This window comes from Chlorocebus sabaeus, chromosome 5 (genome assembly GCF_047675955.1).
Source record: "Chlorocebus sabaeus isolate Y175 chromosome 5, mChlSab1.0.hap1, whole genome shotgun sequence".
Classification (NCBI taxonomy): Eukaryota; Metazoa; Chordata; class Mammalia; order Primates; family Cercopithecidae; genus Chlorocebus; species Chlorocebus sabaeus.
The window spans coordinates 69,186,124-69,209,341 of NC_132908.1; the positions used below are offsets into that span (position 1 = coordinate 69,186,124).

General features: G+C 48.7%; 2 protein-coding genes and 1 pseudogene across 8 annotated transcripts in view; 2 read left to right on the plus strand and 1 right to left on the minus strand.

Annotated features, from left to right (window-relative positions):
- TXNL4B (thioredoxin like 4B) overlaps positions 1 to 1,838 on the plus strand; it is a 64,666-nt gene extending 62,828 nt beyond the window's left edge. For 4 of the 6 annotated variants that reach the window (XR_012092974.1, XR_012092973.1, XR_012092972.1 and 1 more), the window contains one exon: positions 1,422 to 1,814. The gene's annotated coding sequence lies outside the window, so the exon portion shown is untranslated. Of the gene's footprint in view, positions 1 to 1,421 lie in introns of all 6 variants that reach the window. The other 2 variants (XR_012092975.1, XR_012092969.1) reach the window with 2 other exon arrangements.
- Positions 1,839 to 1,857: 19 nt separating this feature from the next.
- Positions 1,858 to 20,040, minus strand: DHODH (dihydroorotate dehydrogenase (quinone)). Of its 2 annotated transcripts, XM_038008311.2 has the most exons (10): positions 19,958 to 20,040; positions 16,818 to 17,030; positions 14,400 to 14,599; positions 11,976 to 12,058; positions 8,690 to 8,770; positions 7,862 to 8,049; positions 6,695 to 6,808; positions 5,856 to 6,009; positions 5,541 to 5,700; positions 1,858 to 5,037 (listed from the first exon to the last, which is right to left on the minus strand). In XM_038008311.2, exons 1-10 carry the CDS (start codon positions 19,976 to 19,978, stop codon positions 4,983 to 4,985), a joined length of 1,269 nt encoding a protein of 422 aa, XP_037864239.2. In that variant the 5' UTR covers positions 19,979 to 20,040; the 3' UTR covers positions 1,858 to 4,982. The 2 variants fall into 2 exon arrangements, with proteins under 2 accessions (XP_037864239.2, XP_007991978.2); XM_007993787.3 differs by lacking the exon at positions 8,690 to 8,770.
- A 1,722-nt stretch (positions 20,041 to 21,762) lies between these two features.
- Positions 21,763 to 23,104, plus strand: LOC103233184 (coiled-coil domain-containing protein 25-like; annotated as a pseudogene).
- The last annotated feature ends 114 nt before the right edge of the window (positions 23,105 to 23,218 follow it).

Here is a 23,218-nt window from a genome sequence, read left to right on the forward strand (position 1 = left end):
CTAAAGCTATGAGAGTTGGCTGTTGGGCTCCCCAAAGCCTTGGACATATCTTACTGTCAGCTTCCTTCCAGTTTTGAGCATCTGGATTCTAGGGTCTGGACAGGTTGGCCATGGTGGGACCTGGGGACATGTCCTCAGTTCCTGACCGCCAGCTGTAAGGCAGAACCAAGCCTAATATGGCCCCATCCTCCCTGGCCTAGCTTTGCCTCCTTGCCTGCTGGGATGGGTTGGATTCTCCAGGCATTATCTTCACGACTCTGTCCTGTCCTGAGCACTATACCTGGTATGTAAATTTGGGACCCCAACAAGACCTGCCCTTCATAGCTGTCCTTGGGTGCCACATGGCACTTGAGACCCAAGACAACAGAAAAAAACATTAGGAAGGGTACCTGTGTCATCCTTTCAAATTATTAATTTAAAAATCTTAAAATCATGCTATGTTAAATAATAGGTAATCATAGAATGTCTAAGTCATCTATATGGTATAGAAAACAATATATTTAGATCTGTTAATAAAAAATTGAGGAAACAAAATGGTCTTCATCTACAAATACTGATATAAAATAATTCAACATCACTTCCTAAGTTTTCCACTAGAAATTAGGGCTACTAAGAGTTAAAATTATATTCAATACATATAAGTAAAACTACTAGATATGCCTGTAATCCCAGCATTTTGGGAGGCCGAGGCAGGTGGATCACCTGAGGTCAGGAGTTTGAGACCAGCCTGACCAACATGGTGAAACCCCGTCTCTACTAAAAATACAATAATTAGCCAGGCGTGGTGGCGAGCACCTGTAATCCCAGCTACCCTGGAGGTTGAGGCAGGAGAATCACTGGGCTGGGCACAGTGGCTCATGCCTGTAATCCCAGCACTTTGGGAGGCAGAGGCGGGTGGATCACGAGGTCAGGAGATCGAGACCATCCTGGCTAACATGGTGAATCCCTGTCTCTACTAAAAAATACAACAAAAATTAGCCAGGCGTGGTGGTGTGCGTCTGTAGTCCCAGCTACTCAGGAGGCTGAGGCAGGAGAATGATGTGAACCCGGGAGACAGAGCTTGTAGTGAGCTGAGATCGCACCACTGCACTTCAGCCTGGGCGACAGAGCAAGACTCCATCTCAAAAAAAAAGGTATTGGCTACAGAACTTGACCCAGAAGCAGCCTATCAGAAAGTCAATGGGGAAATGGATTATTTCAAAATACTGTGTATATGACCTGACGTACCTGCCCCTTTGAAGGAAGCTGGTGCACGTAGGAACCTCAGCCCTTTCTGATACAGAGCTGAGCCTATGGTAGGAAAGAGGAGAGAAAAAGAGACAGAGAAATGCATGTGGCAATCACTCTGGCTGCAGCCCAAAGTAACTTGCTAAACCCTCCATTTCTTTTCTCTCTCTGTTTTTCTTTTTTTTTAAACCAAGGGAGAGCCATAATGCAAGCTATTCCTAGTGGAAAAGTTGAGAAGGAAGAACAGCTTGTTCCAGACCAGTGAAATTGAAATTCCCATGTGGAACAACATAAGAGGAAAGAGGCCCTCCCTGACAAAGCTGGACAGCCCTCTCTCATGGCAATTTGGCAATAACTATCAACATGTTCAGTGTGTATAACCTTTGCCCAAGCAATACCACTGCTGGGAATCTACAGAAATTCTACCAGAAGACCACAAAGATACATAAGCCCTGAGCACTGAAGCACTGTCTGATGTGAAACCTGAAAATATCCTTTGTGTTTACCCATAAGGAAACATTGATGTGTTTATGCTGTGAACAGGGCTGTTAGAGCAAGGCCGATCTGAGGGCTAAATATTGAAGTATATCATTATGATGACATGTGAGAAGAGTAAGTCACAGAATAGGATTAGCTTACTGCTTATATTTAACTGATATGAAATTGCCAAGCAAAGACAATTATGCACTCCACAGAAAACACAAGAGTAATGTAAATAACATTTGGAATTCTGCACACCCTTCTACCATCCTCAGTCCCAAAGGGAGACGCAGGCATCATCAATCTCCCGGGTCTCCCAGCACTGAGAGCTGCTCTGGGGTCTGAGTGTGGCTTCCAGCATTAAGAAAAATAGGTATCCTTGAGCTGGGTGCAGTGGCTCATGCCTGTAATCCCAGCTCTTTGGGAGGCCAAGGCGGGCAGACTGCCTGAGGTCAGAGTTTAAGACCGGCCTGGCCAACATGGTGAAACCCCGACTCTACTAAAAAATACAAAAATTAGCTAGGTGTGGTAGCAGGCACCTGTAATCCCAGCTACTTGGGAGGCTGAGGCAGGAGAATTGCGTGAACCCGGGAGACAGATGTTGCAGTGAGCCAAGTTTGTGCCATTGCACTCCAGCCTGGGCGACACAGCAAGACTCTGTCTCAAAAAAGAAAACAAAAGAAAAAAAAAAATAGGTATCCTTGCACCACATGGCACCTGAATGCAAAGACAGCTCTTTACCCCAGTGCTCAAGCAGCCTCTTCCAGCTGTGCTGAGGCAGAATGTCAGTCTCTGAAGCTGGGCGCAGTGGCTCACGCCTGTAATCCCAGCACTTTGGGAGGCCGAGGCAGGTGGAACAAGAGGTCAGGAGTTCGAGACCAGCGTGGCCAATATGGTGAAACCCCATCTCTACTAAAAATACAAAAATTAGCAGGGTATGGTGGCACACGCCTGTAGTCCCAGCTACTCTGGAGGCTGGGGCAGAAGAATCCCTTGAACCCAGGAGCGGAGTTTGCAGTGAGCTGAGATCATACCCCTGCATTCCAGCCTGGGTGACAGAGCGAGACTCCGTCTCAAAAAAAGAAAAAAAGTCAGTCTCCCATGGAGAACCTTCCAAGGGCCGACTCTTCCCCCTTCTCCTTCACTCCTTCCCTTCCCTTTCCTGAATCGTTCAGTCCTAAAGCTATTAGGTGGGACAGAGCAAGGTAGATGCCTGTAACGTGGGGAAGGGAGGGCAGGTGACTCACAGAGAGCATCCAAGCCCAGAGAGAACGAGGAGGGTATCCAGAGTGTGTGCGCTGGCACCTGACGTGGCGTGTGGGAGCCCAGGCTGATGAGGAAAGTGACCCCACGGTGGACTGGCCAGCATGTGGCTCCTTTTGCCCTTTCCCGTTTCTCCTTCAGTGCACTGCTCTTCCTGGAGTAAGGAACGAATATAGAGAAGCATGAGGCAATGAGCCGGCTTTTAGAGCAGCCAAGGCTTGGTCCATGGCAGAGCCATTCAGCACAACATGCTCTGTGAAAACACCGCCAGGCTTGAGCCCAGCCGAGCAGCCTCCACGCAGGCGGACTGGACAATCAGCTGCCTCTCTGCCCGTTTCCTCATCTATAAAGAGGAAACGTCAAGCCCTTGGCACAGCGTCCGGCCCACAGTCAGTGTTTGGTGGACATGAGCTGCCTTCATGGCAGCTGTCTTCAGGCCTCACAGGGTAGCTTTGAACAGGCAAAGCCAGAGGAGCTGGGGATGTCTCCTCTGTTGCTGTCTCCATGGTGGGAAATGGGCAGCCTGAAAACCTGATAGGAGCAACTTGGCTCTATCTATCAGAATGTGAAACATGCCAGCCCCTCAGCCTAGCTGTCACACTCCTTGGACCCTGCTCTGCACTGACGCCGGAACAAAGGCACAAGCACTTTCACAAGATGTTCACCGAGGCACCGACGGTGATAGGAAAATGCCGGAAGTTAGTGATGTGATCACCAACAGGGGACTGGCTAAATAGACCCCACTCAAAAGACCAAGGCCCAGCATGAACCATGCCCACATGAGAATAGTGAAGAAAGTCAACGGCAGAATCATATTTGTAGGATGATGTCATTTGTATGAAAATGTAAAGTAACTATACAGAAAACAGTGTGCATTCCATCCATATATAGGTATACAAAAAATACAGCCACATATATGTCTGAGTGTATGTACAAAATGAACATCTTTATGCAGGGGAAAAAGTCCAGGAGGATAGACAGAAAGGCATGTCTGCAGAGTGGAGTGAGGAGGAACAGGAATGTTTACACTTCAAGAGTGCTGTACCATTTGGATTGCTAGTAAAGAATGCAGGTCAATTTTATAATCAAAAAACTAGTATCAGGATGCTTAGAAGATGCAGACTGAAACACTTAAGAGTAAGGCACCAATGACTCAACAATAATAAATACATAATACATGTGAATATTTTATCCATGTTATAGAGGGAGGGAGGGAGAGAAATGGGAAAAATGTGTGTGTGTGTGTGACGGAGTCTCGCTCTGTCACCCAAGCTGGAGTGCACTAGTGCAATCTTGGCTCACTGCAACCTCCGCCTCCCAGGTTCAAGCGATTCTCCTGCCTTGGCCTCCCCAGTAGCTGGGATTAAAAGTGCCTACCACAATGCCTGGCTAATTTTTTGTACTTTTTGTAGAAACAGGGTTTCACCATGGTGGCCTAGCTGGTCTCCAACTCCTGGCCTCAGGTAATCCGCCCACCTCGGCCTCCCAAAGTGCTGGGATTACAGGCATGAGCCACCATACCCCACCCTTATGTTTGAAATATTTTAAAAATAAAGTTTAAAACATTAAATAAATAAAAATAAAGATCAAATGAAAGACAGTCAAGTTCCTGGGAAGCCCACTGGAGATGCAGGTAGCAGAGGCCTGGAAGGACCTGCAGCGTCTGGGCAGGGCCTGTGGCAAACCAGAAAGGGCTAGCGTTGAAACCCAGGTTCTAAATGCCTTTATTTTTTCCATAACTTTTTCCCCCTAATATTCAATGTCCTTGCAAGACTGACGGATCCTAGGGTTTGAATCCACAAAGAATCACAAACACAGTTTATAGTCTGACCAAGGGACTGAAGAAAGCCTGCGGTTGATCCTGGTGACCCCTGATTGGCGTTTATGGTGCAGCTATGCCACGGCTGGGGGACATGGCTCAAGACAGAGTCCCTCCTCTCACGATCCAGCCATAAAGGCTTGCCTGAGTCCTTGGGAAGGTTCCAGATCAGGCTTCCCAACAGACGCTGTCCTCACCTCCGATGATCTGCTCCAATGGCATCTGTGACTCTGCCAAAGCCCTGCTCTCTGGAAAAAGAGCAAACAAAGCAATTTCAGCAAACAGTGGAGGACAGGCCCTGCTCTTACAGGAAGCCCATGTTCACCCAGAAATGCATCATCCCGGCCCAGGCACATCTGGTTTCCTCTACACTCTTCACCCAGGGACACAGGGATAGTTCTACCCAGGTAGGAACAGAGCAGGAAGGAAAGTGCTTTTAAGTACTGACAGCTCCCAACATTGAACCAGTGTTGTTTAATTAATGGGAATGCTGACGCGAGTCCTTAGGCTCTTCTCCCTCGAGCAAATGGACAACTCTGCCATAGAAACACTATTGCCTTGGAGGTTAATCCTCAGTTCTCCTTGGCACTGTTTGTCCTTCATCAAAAGAGTAACCCAGAGTTTCTCTCCCCTTTCAGAGTGTACCCCTCAACTCCTTTTTGAATGAGTAAGAAACAGATCAACAGTATCTCCTTGACTTGAGTGATTCTGAATTAACCTCTGCCTAACTTCTGTTTCAAGCCTCACTCACTTCAGAAGGGCCTCCAGCTCCCGCTTAACTCTGCCCACGACGGGTGGTCCCCAGAAGGTGAGGGCCGTGTACAGCTGCACCAGGGAGGCCCCTGCCCGGATCTTCTCCAGCGCGTCCTGCCCGCTGCTCACGCCACCAACCCCAATTATGGGAACTCGGCCTACAGAGAAGCACATGGTGACACTGTAAAGAAGGATATGGCTTCCGCCCCAGAGTCCCCCACAATCAAGGCAGATTAGGGAATGATGATTCCCATCAGGACCCAGGAGCCCAAGCCACACGCAGATCTGAAGACACAGATGCCGGAAGCCTTGCCTTGGGTGAGTGCATACATCTCCCGAATGGTTTGAGTTGATAAATCCCGGAGGGGCTTCCCACTCAGCCCTCCTGTTTCAGAGCGCAGGGCACCCTGGAGGCCAGCAGGGCGACTCACGGTGGTGTTCGTAACAATCAGCCCATCGATGCCCAACTGCAGTGTGAGATGGAGAAAAAGCCATGAGTCATGGCACCGAAGGACGCAGAGGCGCTCCTCTGGGAGTCAAAGGCAGCAGCCGGGCCAGGTACCCACACCTACAGCCCCCAAAGCAAGAGCTACACCAGACCTTACTACTCATCTTTTCCTCAACAAGTTTTAGAATGAGCCATAACGTGACAACAGCAGCCATCACACACTGACGACCCACAGCATTCCCCTAGGACGGGGTCCAGTCCTTAAAACAACCCAATTACAGTGTCTTGTCTGAGGCCCTCAGGTAGTAAGTGGTGGAACCATGATTTGAACCCATGACGGCCAGGCTCAGGCTATTTCCACTACTCTCCTATGCCACAGAGACCCGCTGTCCAGACAGGCTAGAGAGAGGAGTGAGGGAAAGAATTTTGAGTGCCAGTCAAGACTGGCCAAGGACCCAGGCTCAAGCCTTAACCTTGCTGGATGCAGATGAGGAAACAGAGGAGGAGGCATGAGAAAAACTCCTTCAAGCATTGATTCCAACATTCACTTTTGACCACAGGGTGAGTCCATGACAGACACCAAACCAGCCTTCAATACCAAGGAGAGGAAATCATAAAGGCCACCATTCTGAGCTAACCCAGCTGGCCAAACAGCCTCTGCAGACCATGGGAGGCACACCCTGGGCCCAGGCCCCGACTCAAACCTCTTTGACCACACTGGCAATGTCCTCCTTGTCCTGGGCGGTGAGGTCAGGAGCGATCTTCACCAGCACTGCCGGCCTGTGCACTCCCTGCAAGCCGTCCCTCTCCTGCAGCACCTAGGGCGACACACGGCCAGAGCTGGGGACCCTGCAGACCGCAGCCCCCCAGTGCAGCTGCGACCTACACTGCAGGTCAGTCGGTTTCCACAAAAGAAATCAGACTAAAGCAGGAACAATTTCTCCTTTTCAGGAAAGCCAGCCTCAGACACGTGAGGAGCACTAACGAGATGGATCCGAGTCCATTCTTTTAGGCCAAGGGATCCCCATGGACATTGGCTCATAGCTTAAGGGTGTTTCAGACTTTTCTTTCTTTTTTTTTTTGAGACAAGGTTGCACTCTGTCACCCACACTGGAGTGTAGTAGCATGATCATGGCTCACTGTAGCCTGCACCTCCCTGGGCTCAGGCAGTCCTTCCACTTCAGCCTCCAGAGTACCTGGGACTGCAGGTGTGCGCCGCCATGCCCAGATAATTTCTGTATTTCTTGTAAGATGGGGTTTTGCCAAGTTGCCCAGGCTGGTCACAAACAAACTCGTGAGCGCAAGTGATCTGCCTGCCTCAGCCTCCAAGTAGATGGGGCTATAGGCTTGAGCCACTGTGCCTGGCTTAATTTTTAAATTTTTTGTAGAGACAGGGTCTTGCTCTTTTGCCCAGGCTGCTCTCAAACTCCTGGGCTATAAGTGATCCACCTGCCTCGGCCTCCCATAGTGCTGGAATTGTAGGCATGAGCCACCATGCCCAGCCTTTTTTAGACTTTCATTCCTAAAAGATAGCCAGGAAATATTACCACAAGTACTGGGTGAAGTCCTTCAGTTCACTCAGAGCTCTGGGTGCTAGGGTCAGAGTGACAAATGGGAGAGACGCGGTCTCTGCTCTTACAGACCTCGTGGTTTACAGCAGCAGGGACAGATAATTTGTCACTGTCCCGTATAATCAGTGTCATGACAGGGGATCAGAGGGGACCCTGGGAAGGCACAGCCAGGGGTCCTACTGGTCCAGGTGCTAAGGACAGCTTCTGAGGGTGATGCTGAAGCTTTACCCTGGAGAATGAAGGGGAGCGGGTGGGGCAGGCTGGTGGGACGGGGCCTGGAGAAGGGGTGCAGTTGCCCACCTTGGTCAGCAGGCGGCGCAGCTCGGCCTTTCCCTGAAGGCTCCGCAGCCCGGCCGTGTTGGGGCTGGACACATTGACCACCAGGTAGTCGGCCAGCGGGCCCAGCACGCGCACCCCTTCTGCGTAGTCCTCCGCGGCGTCCACTGAGGTCTTGTTCTTCCCCAAGTTGACCCCCAGCGGCAGTCCATCTGCAAATGTCGCTGGTCAGGCCTGCAGCCCGCACACCATTTCCTGTGCCACTTTCTGAGGCTGTCCTTGACCAAACTACCGCGGACAGTTGGGCAGGTCTTCCCTCCAAACCTGACCGACCCGACACCAGCTGACAGGTGCTCAGCTGCGGCCTGGGCCTGCCTACCAAAACCACTCGCCGGCCTTGTCTAGCAAAGTCTGGGCAGCTACAAGGATGTTTTGCTGCATTTTGCCCTTTTTTAAAAAAATTTTTCATGGAAAACGGACAAATTAGTGCAAATACTTGTGGGGCAAAAGATGGGCCTCATAAATTGAATAAAACTGAGAACAGACAGAATTCAGTAGGCACGTCAGGCCGGCAACGCTCACCTCAAGGGATGCTTGTTGGCCTTGGCTCAGTTGACTGGATGTACAGTTGTGAAGAAAAAACAAAATGAAAGAATATGTATAAAATTCTGAAAAACAGGCCAGGTGAGGTGGCTCATGCCTATAATCCCAGCACTTTGGGTGGCCAAGGGTGGAGGATTGCTTGAGCCCAGGAATTCAAGACCAGTCTGGGCAACATGGTGAAACCCCATCTCTACAATTAAAAAACTCAGCTGGGCGCGGTGGTGCACACCTGTAGTCCCAGCTACTTACTCGTGAGGCTGAAGTAGGACTGAGGCTCCAGTGAACTGTGATCACACCACTGCACTCCAGCCTGAGCAGCAGAGCAAGACTCTGTCTCAAAAATATATATATATATATATATATATATATTTTTTTTTTTTTTTTGAGACGGAGTCTCACTGTTGCCCAGGCTGGAATGTGGTGGCACAATCTTGGCTCACTGCAACCTCTGCCCCCTGAATTCAAGCAATTCTGCTGTCTCAGCCTCCTGAGTAGCTGGGATTACAGGCATGTGCCACCATGCCCAGCTAATTTTTGTATTTTTAGTAGAGATGGGGTTTCACCATGTTGGCCAGGATGGTCATCTGACCCCATGATCCGCCCGCGTTGGCCTCCCAAAGTGCTGGGATTACAGGTGTGAGCCACCGCACCTGGCCTAATTTTTGTATTTTTAGTAGAGAAGCGGTTTCACCCCTTCTCTGGTCTGGCTGGTCTCGAACCCCTGACCTCAAGTGATCCACCTGCCTTAGCCTCCCAGAGTGCTAGGATTACAGGCATGAGCCATCATGCCTGGCCAAATGTTTTCAATTATGCCTAAAATGTAGAGGTGTAATTGTTTTCTAACTTATAATTTTAGTTCTCTGAGGAAAGGGACTCTCCCTCATATAATAACTGAGGGGACCTTGTGTCTTCGGTGCTTCCCCGGACAGCCTGATTACTCCCCTAGCCTGGGCATCATTGTTAGCACCTGCCCTTTTTTACTCTCAAGAGGGTCTCAGTTTACATGTATGCAACGAGGTCAGCTTACTTAAAAATCCATGGGACTGACTATCAATGGACTTGCGTTTTGGACGTCCAGAAAAACACATTTTCAGAAACACACTATGTGTAAAAGAAAAGGGTTGTCTCTACTTGACTTCTCTTAAGATACTATCTTATCTGCATGAGGAGTGGTACATCAATGGCACAGGCTGTTTTTTCCATCTGAGAGTTGGGGAAAGACTTAGAACACCAAGTAGCTCACAAAATGTGTTGTCAGGCCAGAGAGGATCAAACAACATCTATTGTACTGCTCACCACCTTCTCACAACCCAATCACACTCTCGCATCATTAGCAAATGAGATTAGTGTAGCTACTTTCCAGGGTGGGGACTGCAGGAGGGGATCAGAACCCACCCCATTAGAAGCCGGGCACAGCGGCTCACGCCTGTAATCCCAGCACTTTGGGAGGCTGAGGCGGGCGGATCAATTGAGGTCAGGAGTTCAAGACCAGCCTGGCCAACATGGTGAAACCCTATCTCTACTAAAAATATAAAAATTAGTCAGGTGTGGTGGTGGGCACCTATAATCTCAGCTACTCAGTAGGCTGAGAAAGGAGAATCACTTGAACCCAGGAGTTGGAGGCTGCTGTGAGCTGAGATCGCACCACTGTTGCCTGGGCAACAGAGAGAGACTCTGTCTCAAAAAAACAAAGAATCCAATTAGACAAAAGGTTTATCATAGGTCTCCAAGCTTCCCAGTCTAGCACCCATCAAGCCCAGATCATTTGTAAGCTTGAATTCTTTTCCACACAAGTAAACTGGCTTGAAGGAGAATATCACTTTCATGTAGCTAATGGATTAGGAGTCATCTGCCCAAACCGACAAGATTTGGGAGTTAGACAGAAATTGCTGGATTACTCTGTCCCCAGAGGGCACCAAAGCTTTTGTCAACACATGTTCCTTGGCATGGTGCTAACAAGCTGCCATGAACCTCTAAGCTGCTGGCAGACATATCCGTGCAGAGCCCTGCTACAGGCTCTGCTTCACTCCACAGACCAGGAGGGCCACTGGGCGGGAGGGCTGGGTGAGGAAGAACAGGGCATGAGCCAGGAAACTGCACTGCAGACACCGAGAAGAAAAAGCAAGCACGAAGGCAGGCAAGCATCACAAACCATGCAAGTCCTGTGATGACCTCCAAAGCTCCCCAGGTGGGCAGCTCTGCAGTTCAGCAGGGTCTGCTTCCAGCCAAGCCAGGGGTTTCCAAAAGATAATTTCCTATTCCCCAAATCTGGCACTGCTGAGTGCCTCAGCCCTTTCCACCTCACTTCCTGAAATGAATCCCATATCCATTGGTTTCTTCATCCTGCTACCAGGACTATCTGGGACTAAGACATCCTGGAAGGAGTTTCAGAAGGACCCAAAGAAGACAGTGGTCACTACTGAGCCGCAGCCCCCCCCACACAATCCACAGTCCCGGGGCATCAGGGTCAGGACAACAGAGGGCTGTGACCACTAAGTGCCTCCTGAGAGCGAGTGAGGCACAGGCCACAGAGAACACCCGCATTGCCGGAGGCACCTTCAAAAACCATGTTGTGGCCGGGCATGGTGGCTCACACCTGTAATCCCAGCACTTTGGGAGGCCGAGGTGGGTGGATCACGAGGTCAGGAGATCGAGACCATCCTGGCTAACATGGTGAAACCCCATTTCTACTAAATATACAAAAAATTAGCCGGGCGTGGTGGCGGGCGCCTATAGTCCCAGCTACTTCGGAGGCTGAGGCAGACGAATGGCATCAACCCGGGAAGTGGAGCTTGCAGTGAGCTGAGATCGCGCCACTGCACTCCAGCCTGGGAGAGAGAGCGAGACTCCATTTAAAAAAAAAAAAAAAAATGCACATTGTTTTTGGTTTTTTAGAGAAATAGGATCTCACCATGTTGCCCAGGCTGGTCTTAAACTCCTGAGCTCAAGCGATCCTCCCACCTTGGGCACCCAAAGTATTGAGATTACAGGTGTGAACTGTGTCGAGCCAAAAATGAGCAGTTTCCAAAACAACTCATGAAGAATATTTTCCCAAATGCTAATATTAGTTATCCTTGAGTAGGGAGGAGTATCCGTTTCTTGAACTTTCTTTCTTTACGCTTCTCTGTATTTACTGTCTTCTGTAATTAATGAACATTAGTTACACAATAGACGATTAAAAAGGGAGGACAGAGTGGGCCACAGGAAGATGACGTTCAAGTCCTGCTCCCGCCCTCCCTGCCTGTGTGATCACAGCCCAGCCGCTTCGCTTCACTTGCTTTCAGGCCTCCCTAGTTACGGTAACAGGTTACATAACGAGGCAGAGGCAAAGGGAGTATTTGCTAAATTGTGAAATCCAGTTAAACTCTTGGAGGCTGTGTGGGACCAGGAAAATCCCTCTAGGAGAGGTGCCCTGAGGTCCTCAGTGGTTTTTGCTATTGCTCAATCATGTTTATTTCACTAGAAATGTTCCCAGTGTTTCTCCCACGTTTCCTCCTGATAAATAAGAAAGGCCCTCTGATGCAACTCACTTTACCTTCTGTGAGCTTGGCCTGCTTCTGCTGTCTGGCCCGTAACCTGTGTTCCACCACCGAAAGCCCGTGACTGTTAAATCCATACCTGCAGAGCCACAAGCAGATGAGAGGCGCAGAGTGAGAGGGCACCATAGCCACTTCCTGTACACTTAGGACTTTTTAAAACAAGAGAAAAAAAAATCACAGTCAGTTCTTACACTTCCAGGGTCTGAAGACTCCTGGGGCTCCTAGAGAACTTGCCAGAACACTATCCAATACCCAGGGGAAAGATTAAAATTTGCAAATGCTCAGCCAACTAGCATTGGAAACAGCCCAGATGCAGCAGCAGCTGCCCCAGACCTGCTGGATCCCCACTCCTTACCCAGCCACTCTGAGAACTGCACGCTCACTTGCCACCTGCCTGGGCTCCCAAACAGCCTCCTGAAGCCCCTGCAGCCACTATATCTCCCTATGCTTTCTGCCTGTGAAAATCACCTCTCTTCCTAGCTCAGAGCAAATGCTCCCTCTCCTCCTGCACAAAGCTCCCAGCTGCAAAGCATCCCTCATCCCCCTGGCTCATACAGAGCTTTGGACCTACCTTTCTCCTGGCTCGGGATAGACACATACATATGTGCTTAAGGTCCCATACTAGGTTACAGTCTTCTTGAGGGCAAGCAACATCTCATACCTCTCTTATCCCTCTATCACTGTCACTAGACACTCCCCAAAGGCAGGGACCTCATCCCTGTATCCCCAGCCCCACTGTGGGTGTTGACTTGGTGGCCAGTCCCCCTTCCTCTTCCTCCTTGCCAGTGAAACCCACCTGCCCTGATACAGGGTAAAAATGCTAATGACTCCTTTCCCAGCCTTGCTGGCAAGTGAAGCAAAAGTGTGTGCCCAGGTGTAGACACTGAGACACAAGTGAGGCCTACTGGGAGCCTCTGAGAACATCCCTGCCCTTTTTCCTTTCTGCTCTTGAGCATCCGTGTAAGAACGTAATACTCGCGGCCGAGGTCACTCTCTGACAAGCAAAAAGGAAAGGCCCAAAGAAGTTGGACCAGAGTCTCAACACCGCCCTAGTGCTCAACCAACCCTGGGCCTGCCCATTGCACCTTTTATGAGAAGAAAATAGTATCAAATGTGCCTGTTGTTTAAGCCACTTTGTTAGAACCAAAAGCATCTATAATAGACACACTGGCACACATATTTGATGACTTAATAACTTCACCCATTCATTCAGCAAGTATTTACAGCACACTCACTACATGCCACGAAGCCAGGAGGCCACACACACAGTGCTCAGAGCATGATCTCACACCCCTGCTCACCTATAGGATTCACCAAGTACCATCATCCCAGCACCTGCAGTTATCTGTAGCAGCTGAATGATAAGCAAATATATTTTGCCTGGCCAATTCTGAAGATATTGATCCCCATCTGCAATGCAGCAGAAAGATCGATAACTTGATCTCTAATGCTGCAGATTTTCCCTGAAACAAGCACAAGAAAGCAGGAAGCACGGCCAAGTAAATGTCCTACAGGTCCATCTCTCAGGAGGCCACCAGTGACCCCAAAGATGCCCATCAAAATCTCCCCAAGGAGGCTCTTCAAAATCCTCTTACCAAAAAGTAGGCACTTCTTCACCTTTTGGGTTTGCTGCAGTAAAAATTACCCAGGGATGACAAAGGGAAGGGCTTTATACAGTCTAGAAGGATTTCTCTTACTAAGAGCAGCTGTGCATGTTGAATATTACATTCTCCTGTTTGCTAAAGGCTGGGGCTGTGCTGGCCAATACACGTCTGCTGGCCACATGTGGCTACTGGCTGCTGGGAATGCGGTTGGTCCAAAGGGAGAGGTGCTGGAAGTAAAATGCACACTGGCTCTTAGACTTGGTACCGGCAAAAGAAGGTAAAAACAGCGAATTAATACTTTTTATGGTGTTTTAAACACATGTTTTTTTAAATACTTGTAACACATTAAATATAACTAAATTATAATTTTAAGTAAGTATCAATTTCACTCATTCTGTTTACTGTGTTAGTGTGGTCACTAGAGCACTTTAAATTACACATGGGCTCACATTACATTTCTCTTGGACAGTGTGGAGTAAGAGCACTGGAGAAACAGCATGGACAGAGCACAAACTCTCAAGTCCAGTAAGCCCAGGCCATGCCCAAGCTCTCCTGCTTATTATCTCCGTGACCGAAGCAGAGTTATTTGGTTCTACGAGCCTCCGTCTACACAACTGTTAAATGGACGTGACAAAGCCTGCTTTTCAAGATAGATGCCTGGGGCACGTAGTAGATGCTGAACGGGGTTCCTGAACATTCCAAACGACAGAAGAATATCCACATTGTATGAGAGAAAAAAACAGAGGCAGATCTTACATCTCTGAAAGCCCAGCTGGAAAGAGGGCATCCCCCATGAACTCTGGGCCGCTCACTTACCTGTTAATGACAGCTTGGTCCTCGGGGAGACGGAAGACTCTGGGTCTGGGGTTTCCTTCCTGAGGTTTTGGAGTCACACTTCCTATCTCAACAAAACCAAAGCCCATCTTATAAAGTCCGTCCACGGCTTCCCCATGCTTGTCAAATCCTGCAGCAATTCCTACTGGATTTCGGAATTTATGGCCCAGAACTCTCACTTCCTGGGAAGAGGAAGACAAAGTCAGAGGCACGCAAGGCTATCCCGGTGTTTCTCAAAGCATGGTTCCTGGCACGGCTACACCAGAATGACCTGGGAAGCTTGTGAAACCTCAGATCCCAGGGCCCACCCCCAAGGTCAAAATCTTTGGGGGAGGAATGGAGCACTGGGGGAACCTATTTTTAACAGTGCTGGCTCTCCAGGGGACTGTGACGCCTACTAGAGTTTGAAAACCACGGGGCTTTATTATTAGCAAGCCTGGGGGGAGAAACGGTGTTTCCACCATGGGTTGAACAGGAGACAAGCGCTGCCTTTTCCAATTGTGGTTAAGGTTCATACCTTCTTATCAACTAGCCTTGGTGGGAGAGAGTAGCTCGCTGGTGTCAGGCCCTAGATAGTGCCTCCCTGAAACCAAGGCATGGTAAGCAGCAAACCCTTTAATCAGCTTAATAAACATCAGCTCCAGCTGTGTCCCTCCTCATCCAGGCTGGTAAGAAGCCCCAGCCACGACCTCCAGCCTCCCACAGGGAACCCGAGGAAGGAAGGTGTTCAGCTGGGCAGAACTGACTGATGGGCTCCAGCGACCTTTCAGGAGACTAGCAAAGGCCTCCCAGGGTGAACACCGTGGGATCCTGGAAGCAGGGGCTAAGAGAGATGCTCCAAGAAAGAACAACAACAAATGAAGGTGAGAATGCTCGCAGCACCTCAGGAGACTGGGAGGCAAGATGTGTGTGGCTGGACTAGGGGCCTTCCTCCAGGACTGCGGTTCTCAGCTGCGGCTGTACCACAGAGGCCCCTGGCAGCTTTCAGGTCCCACTCTCAGATGTGGCGGTGAAACTGGTCTGGCACCAGGCCAGGGCATCTGGATACTCCAAATGCAACCCCGGGGGATTCTAACATGCCTGACACAGGTGAAGGGTGGAGAGCTAAACCAGGAAAGCTGTGAAATCATCAAGAGTCCTGGCTACCAAGTTAAAAAGTTTGAGTCACATTCTAAATGAGCTGCTGCAAGCGTGGGCACAGGCAGCAGTGTTTAGGACAACACCTCCGAGGTCAGGTTTGCCTGTCTCTGTCATCTGTGTCTACACAGACATAGCCTGCGCCCTCAGGCACACACTTCCTTCTAAATTCTCCTCATCTCTGCATCCCACTCATTATTCACTCCCATTCACTCCAGGGCTCTCAAACTAGCAGTCTGGGTTGAGGACAGTTTAACAGAGTGCTCTGTCTGAGCCTACAGTGCCTGTTAGTGTGTGAGCATGGCGAGTCAGGGGAAATGACACATCTGCTCAACAGCATACAATCAGAGAGTGAAAAGGAGTCTAAGGTCGGAAGGGGAAATGCGGTGAAGGCCCCTTTAATTTGTAACAGTGACCCTTCCTCCCCAGAGTTCTGAGGACTTCTTGTTTGCGTTTTCACACTCAAATCATTCCGATGTCCTCCCATTTGAAAAGAAGCCTCTCAAAAGGAAACTGCCGAGACTTCCATGAGGAAGCAGCTTCTATGAGGATGGGGATTCTTCTATTCAGTTTGCTGCACTAAGCCCGGAAGGTTGCATGAAACAGAGGCCCTTAGCCATCTGCTGACACTGGCCTCTACAGTTAGAGGCTGTATCTACACTTCTGCCTACACACCCTCTTCCAGCCCTAAAGGCTTTCCTGGGACTCTAGGCCAAAGATTTCAAGCATGTGGAGAGGGCCTGTGTGCTGAACATACGGCTGAGTGAGGCTGGGACCCAACGCTCCTGTCTCGCACGGTGCTCAATGACTCTGGCAGTTTCCCCATTTAGCCGAGGGGAAGACTGAGCTACCTGCAACCTCAGCAAGGCAGGACAGCGGCCAAGGGGCAGGAAGCCAGTGTCAGACTCCGTGGGTTTGAATCCTGGTCCTGCTACCCCCTAGCTGTGTGACTGGAGTTCCTTTCTGTTATTCCTTACTCTGTTTCTTGGTCTCCTGATCCATGGCTGGGGATGGTAACAGATCTAGCTCATGCAGTAGCTGGGAGGATCAAACAAGAACATCGCCTAACACAATCCCATATATGTAATAGATAATCATCATTGCTAATTACATGACACAAAAAAAGAATGCTCAGACTGAATTCCAAATCTCCACTGCTCACTTGAGGTTCTGGTGTTCAAAAAGATCAGTCCTAGCTGAGAAGTTTAGGGACTTCAGCCTTCACCTTTGTATTTAATGCACAGGGTATCCAGGAACACCTACCAGCATGTCAGAATCTTGAAATCTGGCCTGTGGAAGGAGCCCCAGGGAGGTGAAGCGAACGGCCAGTCTGTGGGCTGACTCCGGATCCAGCAGCCCCTGCAGAGCTGGCATCAGGTGTTCAGCATAGAAACGCTCATCTCCTGTGGCCATCAGGTAGGAGGCGAAGAGAAGTCCTCCACCCCCCAGGATGACCACAGCATCCTGGGCCCGCTTCTGCAAAAGAAGAGCCTATTAGGGGGGCCCTCCAGGCCAGGCTGCAGCACCCTCCCTAAGCCCTTCACACCCAGGCACATAGAGGGCATAACGGCAGGTCACATGAAACAGACGCCCTTAGCCTTCTGCTAACACTGGCCCCTACAGTCAGAGGCTGTATTGACACTTCTGCCTACACACCTCTTCAGGTCCTAAAGGCTTTCCTGGGACTCTCAGGCCAGAAATTTCAAGAGGGACCATACTGTCCCCTAGGGGGATTGTGGTGGACACTGCTACTGGTTACAGTGACAGGGTAATGCTAATAGATGTGGTGGGCAGGAATCCGGAAAGTCAGACATCCTTCTCGGCTTGAGACTATCTGACATGAACTGCCCCATTTCCTGTGTGACTTTTGAACATCCTACTGACATTCGTGTGCGTAAAAAATTTTATGTTCATATTATCTGAGCCAAACTCTATTTTACCATATACACTGTCTTTCTTGACTTCCTGGTCTCAAGCAATCCTCCCACCTCAGCCTCCCCAAATAACTGGGACCACAGGTACATGCCACCAAGCCCAGCCAATTTTTTGAAGAGATAGAGTCTCGCTATGTTGCCCAGGCTGCTCTAGAACTCTTGGGCTCAAGGCAGTACTAGTACTGCCTTGGCCTCCCAAAGTGCTGAGATTACAGCATGAGCCACAGTGCCCAGCCTTCACATGGTTTTCACATACAGTACAAGTATCTTGTAAATGGAGGGACAACTATACAGTGTTGCATAGAACATTCCCAAGAATTGTTCATTTCAGAAAATCTCATCGGGAATGGTACAGTGCTTTGCTGGGGTGTTTGATAATGTAACACACCTGTGCACTTGCATTTCTAAGTAGAGGCTTAAACACAACCATCTCACTAGGGGAGTCAGCAATATTTACATACTGAAATACATGTAATTTTATTAATATAAACTACTTTTAAATTTTCTCCTTTATATTCCACTTAGGGTATTAATTATGCTGGCTTTCAAAAATTGCACATAGCTGGACTTGGTGACTCATGCTTGTAATCCCAGCACTTTGGGAGGCTAAAGTGGGAGGACTGCTTGAGCTCAGGAGTTTGAGACCAGCCTGGGCAACATAGTGAGACCCCATCTCTACAAAATATAAAAAATTAGCCAGGCATGGTGGTGCATCTGTGGTCTCAGCTACTTGGGAGGCAGAAGTGGGCAGATCCCTTGAGACCAGGAGGTCCAAGCTGCAGCAAGCTGGGATCATGCCACTGCACTCCACCTGTGCAATGGAGTGAAGACTCTCAAAAATGTATACATACAAAGATATTATACATATATTCCATTTCAGGGGGTGTAAAATATAAAACAGAAGCTTCAGATCTTATTGGATCAAAAGTGGTTCACGATGCTTTTCTCTAATTATCACTGCCAGATGCTGAGTTATTCATTCATTAGTTTAGTCATTCATCAAATACTGATTGAGCAAAGATGGCAAAACAGATCTTGCCCCTACCCTCATGGAGAGTGTGATCTTATGAAGCGACAGACAGAAATCAATGATCATGCAAATACGTAGTCATGGCAACTGTGATGAAGGATAAAAAGTATAAGGTAATGAGAGTATTCAACCTAATCTTAGAGGTAAAGAAAGGCTTCCTTAAGGAAATGACTTAAAGCTGATACTCAAGGGATAAACGAATTGTTGGGAGTCTCTTTGAACCTGTTCTGGTTCAATTATTTTTAAAAAGTTAATCAGAAGGCAGTAGGGAGAGGAAAACGTGTAAAGGCTCTCTCAGTAGCAGAAGAGAATGAGAAAGGGAGAAAGTTTGGAACAGAGGAGTGAGGGAAAGTAAGGCTTAAGACGAAACAGGAGAAATGAGCAGGAGTTTGGCCAAAATCAAGATGTGAGTTTTGTTCCCTAAGCCAGGAAATAACATGATCAGATTTGCTTTTAAAGATACTTCCAAACTGCTAAAGAGATGTAGATCAAGTATTCATTGGCTGGGTGCGGTAGCCCACGCCTGTAATCCCACCACCTTGGGAGGCTGACGCGCGAAGATCCCTTGAGGCCAATAGTTCTAGACCAGCCTGGGCAACACAGTGAGATCCCATCTCTCTCCATATATTTATTTTAAAAAAAGATTCAGGCCGAGCGCGGTAGCTCACGCCTGTAATCCCAACACTTTGGGAGGCTTACGAGGTCAGGAGTTCGAAACCAGCCTGACCAAAATGGTGAAACCCTGTCTCTACAAAAAATATCAAAATTAGCCAGGCGTGGTGGTGCACGCCTGTAATCCCAGCTACTCAGGCCGAGGCAGGAGAATCGCTTGAACCCGGGAGGCGGAGTTTGCAGTGAGCCAAGATCGCTCCACTGCACCCCAGCCTGGGCGACAGAGCGAGACTCCGTCTCAAATGAATAAATAAAAAGAGACTCAAGGTTTTCATTGCCTCCTTTGGAGACTGCACGCCCCCCCCCCCAACCCCATGCCAATCAACAAATATTTGAACACCTACTACATACGGGGATACAACTAAGAACTTTTCACATAGAGCCCCCCGCCCTAACAAAACTTTACCTAAAAGGACTGGGACCATGTCCTACTCTAGTTTCATTCCCCATTGGATCCTGCACACAACGCTAGGCGGTCATGTGTTCACTAAGCACCCCTGTGCCAGGCTCAAAAACATGGCCCAGGCGCAGACACTCAGATCAGCACCCACCCAGCCCTGCAGGCGCTGTCTGCTCACGCCTGACCGAGTCCACGTGCATATGCACACGCGCGAGCATTTACAGGCTTCCCCGGAAACACGAACACGTCCCGGGGGGCCCACACCCCCGGAGCCGCCTTCGGTCCATGCCTCGCCCGGCCTGAGTCTCCGTTCTTGCCCGCCTGGGTCCCCGGTTCCCGATTCACACTGCTCACTCGCGGGACTCACTTTCAGGTGTCTCCACGCCATGCTCCTTCCGTCAATAAGCCCGCCCCTGTCTCCGTTCCATTGGAGAAGATGGCAGCGGCCCCTCCTATCTCCGCCCCTTAGCCGCCAGCCCACCAATCGCCGGGCAGAAGGGTTGAGCGGTCGCCTCCGCGCAGCGGGGAAGGCCCGGCATCACCCCAGGTTCTGGTTGGGTGCGTGTGCGCAGTAGCGGCAGCCACACCTCTTCCGCCCGCCCTGCTCACGGTCTGCCGCTTGGTCGCCGGCGGTTGGCAGAGAAGCTGCTGCGCGGGGTTTGTCCATGGTACTGCAGCCTCGAATCCGAGGGTCCGCTAGGCGTCGGGGCTCTGTGAGGAAGACAGGTGTTGAGGTCGTGCCACACACCGCTGCCTTTCTGCCGGGGCCGCGTTGTGACTTTTGTGGGCCACTTCCTGAAGTTGTTTTAGTGTAGACATCAAAACGCTGTTTCACACCAGAAATATTTGTACAGTTTTTATCACTTTAAAAAATGAATTTTACTGCTGTGTTGATATAAAGATGAATATGTCAATATATAAAGTTTTTCAACTTAAAAGTTGATTTTTCTTAAGGTTTTTTAAGGAAATTAAAACATTTTCTTGAGGCTCGGTGGCTCACGCCTGTAATCCCAGCACTTTGGGAGAACGAGGCAGGCGGATCACTTGAGGTCAGGAGTTCGAGACCTGGTCAACACCCAAAACCCCGTCTCCACTAAAAAAATAAAATACAAAAAATTAGCCGGGCGTAGTGGCGGGCGCCTGTAATCCCAGCTACTTGGGAGGCTGAGGCAGGAGAATCGCTTGAACCCAGGAGGTGGAGGTTGCAGTGAGCCGAGATCACACCACTGCACTCCAGCCTGGGCGACAACGCGAGACTCTGTCTCAAAAACAAAGAAAAACAACCAAAAAAACCCCATTTTCTTGAGACCCTAAAAGTGTCAGAGGCCCTTCCCTGGCCCTGCGCCTGTTATGCCTCCTGGAGAAAGTGTCCCTGGTTAAACCTTGGCATTCTGGTGCAACAGATGTGGAGGTGTTTTTTTTTAATACTGTTTCTCATCAAGACCCTGAGTGTGCAGCCCTGTTGGAGTGTGGTTTACTGCGGTGATTTTTTTTTTTTTTTTTTTTTTAAAGACAGAGTCTTGCTCTGTTGCCCAGGCTGGAGTGCAGTGGTGCAATCTCAGCTCACTACGAGCTCCACCTCCGGGGTTCGCGCCATTCTCCTGCCTCAGCCTCCTGAGTAGCCCAGTTTGGTTCTGACCTCAGTGCTCCCACTCAACTTTTGAGTCGTGGTGTGCGTCTAATTGAGTTGCTGAAGCAAGGACAGTGTTCTCCCATGGTTACTGAAGAACAAGTGGCTGTTATCTATGTGGGTGTAAAGGAGGTATCGTGATAAACTGGAGCCCAGCAAGATTACGAAATTTGAGAATGCTTTCTTGTCTCGTGTTGTCAGCCAGCACTAAGCCCTGCTGGGCACTATCAGGGCTGATGGAAAGATCTCAGAAGACTCAGATGCAAAGCTGACGGAGATTGTAACAAACTTCTGGCTGGATTTGAAGCTTAAACTCCTATGGATTCACATCAAATATCAGTTCAGTTTTGTCATTGTTTGTTCTAGTAAATTAGGTTCGTTTGTAAAAGGGTTACTCTCATACTCCTTATGTACAAAAATCACATTTAAAAGTTTCCGTAATGCATTAAAAAAAAAAAAAAAAAAGAGTTCCAGGGACCAGGCGGCCGCCGCAGTTGAGCACAGCTGCTCCGTGCTGGAGTCCTTGCACCACTACCAGGATCATGGTGTTCTACTTCACCAGCAGCAGCGTTAATTCATCTGCCTGCACTATTTACATGGGAAAGGATAAATTGAAATAGAGACAGGGTTTCACCATTTTGGCCAGAATGGTCTGGATCTCCTGGCCTTGTGATCCACCGGCCTCAGCCTCCCAAAGTGCTGGGATTACAGGCGTGAGCCACCGCGCTCGCCCTTGAGTTCTATCTCTCTCCTACCAACCCATATATCATCATGAAGATCTGATCAAGCATGATTGGCCTCAATATATCTGGTTTCATGTGGCCAAAGTCTCTTTGGCTCATATGTACCTTCGGTTGCATAAGGGAGAGAATATAGAAGACATTCCAAAGGAAGTGCTGATAGACTGTGCCCACTTGTGAAGGCCAATAGCATTCAAGGCTGCAAAATAAACAGCGTTAATGTGGTATATATGCTGTGGTCTAATCTGAAGAAAACAGCTGACGTGGATGTGGGGCAGATAGTATTTCACAGGCAGAAGGATGTAAAAATTGTGACAATGGAGAAGAAAGTAAATGAGATCCTAAACCGATTAGAAAAAAGCAAAGTGGAGCGGTTCCCAGACCTAGCAGCAGAGAAAGAATGCAGAGATTGTGAAGAGAAGAATGAGAAAGAAGCCCAAATTCAGGAAATGAAAAAGAGAGAAAAAGAAAATATGAAGAAGAGAGAAATGGATGAACTTAGGAGCTATTCATCACGAATGAAAGTTGAAAATATGTCTTCAAATCAGGATGGCAGTGATTCAGATGAATTCATGTAACAGGAGAAAAGGACCTTTGAAAGATGTGAATGTAGAGACAATTGCAGACCTTTTGGTTTCATCTGTGTTCTGAAGTATAAAATACAACCAAAATTCTACTTTCATCCTACCCAGAAATGATTGACTTTGGAGTTTTAAAAAAATTTTACCTTTTTTGCTGACATAAAAGGATCAGATATGTATAAAATAGTTGAACTTGACTGCATATAACTTAAAGTGAAAATGTTTTGGCTAGAACATGTCTTGGTACCTTGTGAAAGCCAGCTGCCCTTGTTCTTGAGCTAGACTTTAAAACGAACTAACTCTGAAAAGTACTTCTGTTGCTGTGGTCTATCCCTGAAAACAGGTGTCTTGAAACACTTTTCATATTCTTAAAATAATCTTCACTTCTGTTAAGAAGAACATGTTGATGGGTAATTATGCGAATGTTTCCCTGTCCCTGATTTCGCCGTTAGAAAAAATGGTGTATGAGTTTTGAAAAAGAGATTTCCAGAAGATTGTTGGCTTCAGTATTCACGTTCCATCGTGTCATCTGGGTCTGTTAGTATAGTGACCCTGCACGCAGCCTGTCCCAGCTTTTACGTCCTTGCTTCCTCTGAGCAGGGGACTCCATCTTAGTATCATCATATTTAAATAAATCGATGGTGTTCATCAAGGTGGGGCCTGTGGCAGTTGTTGCC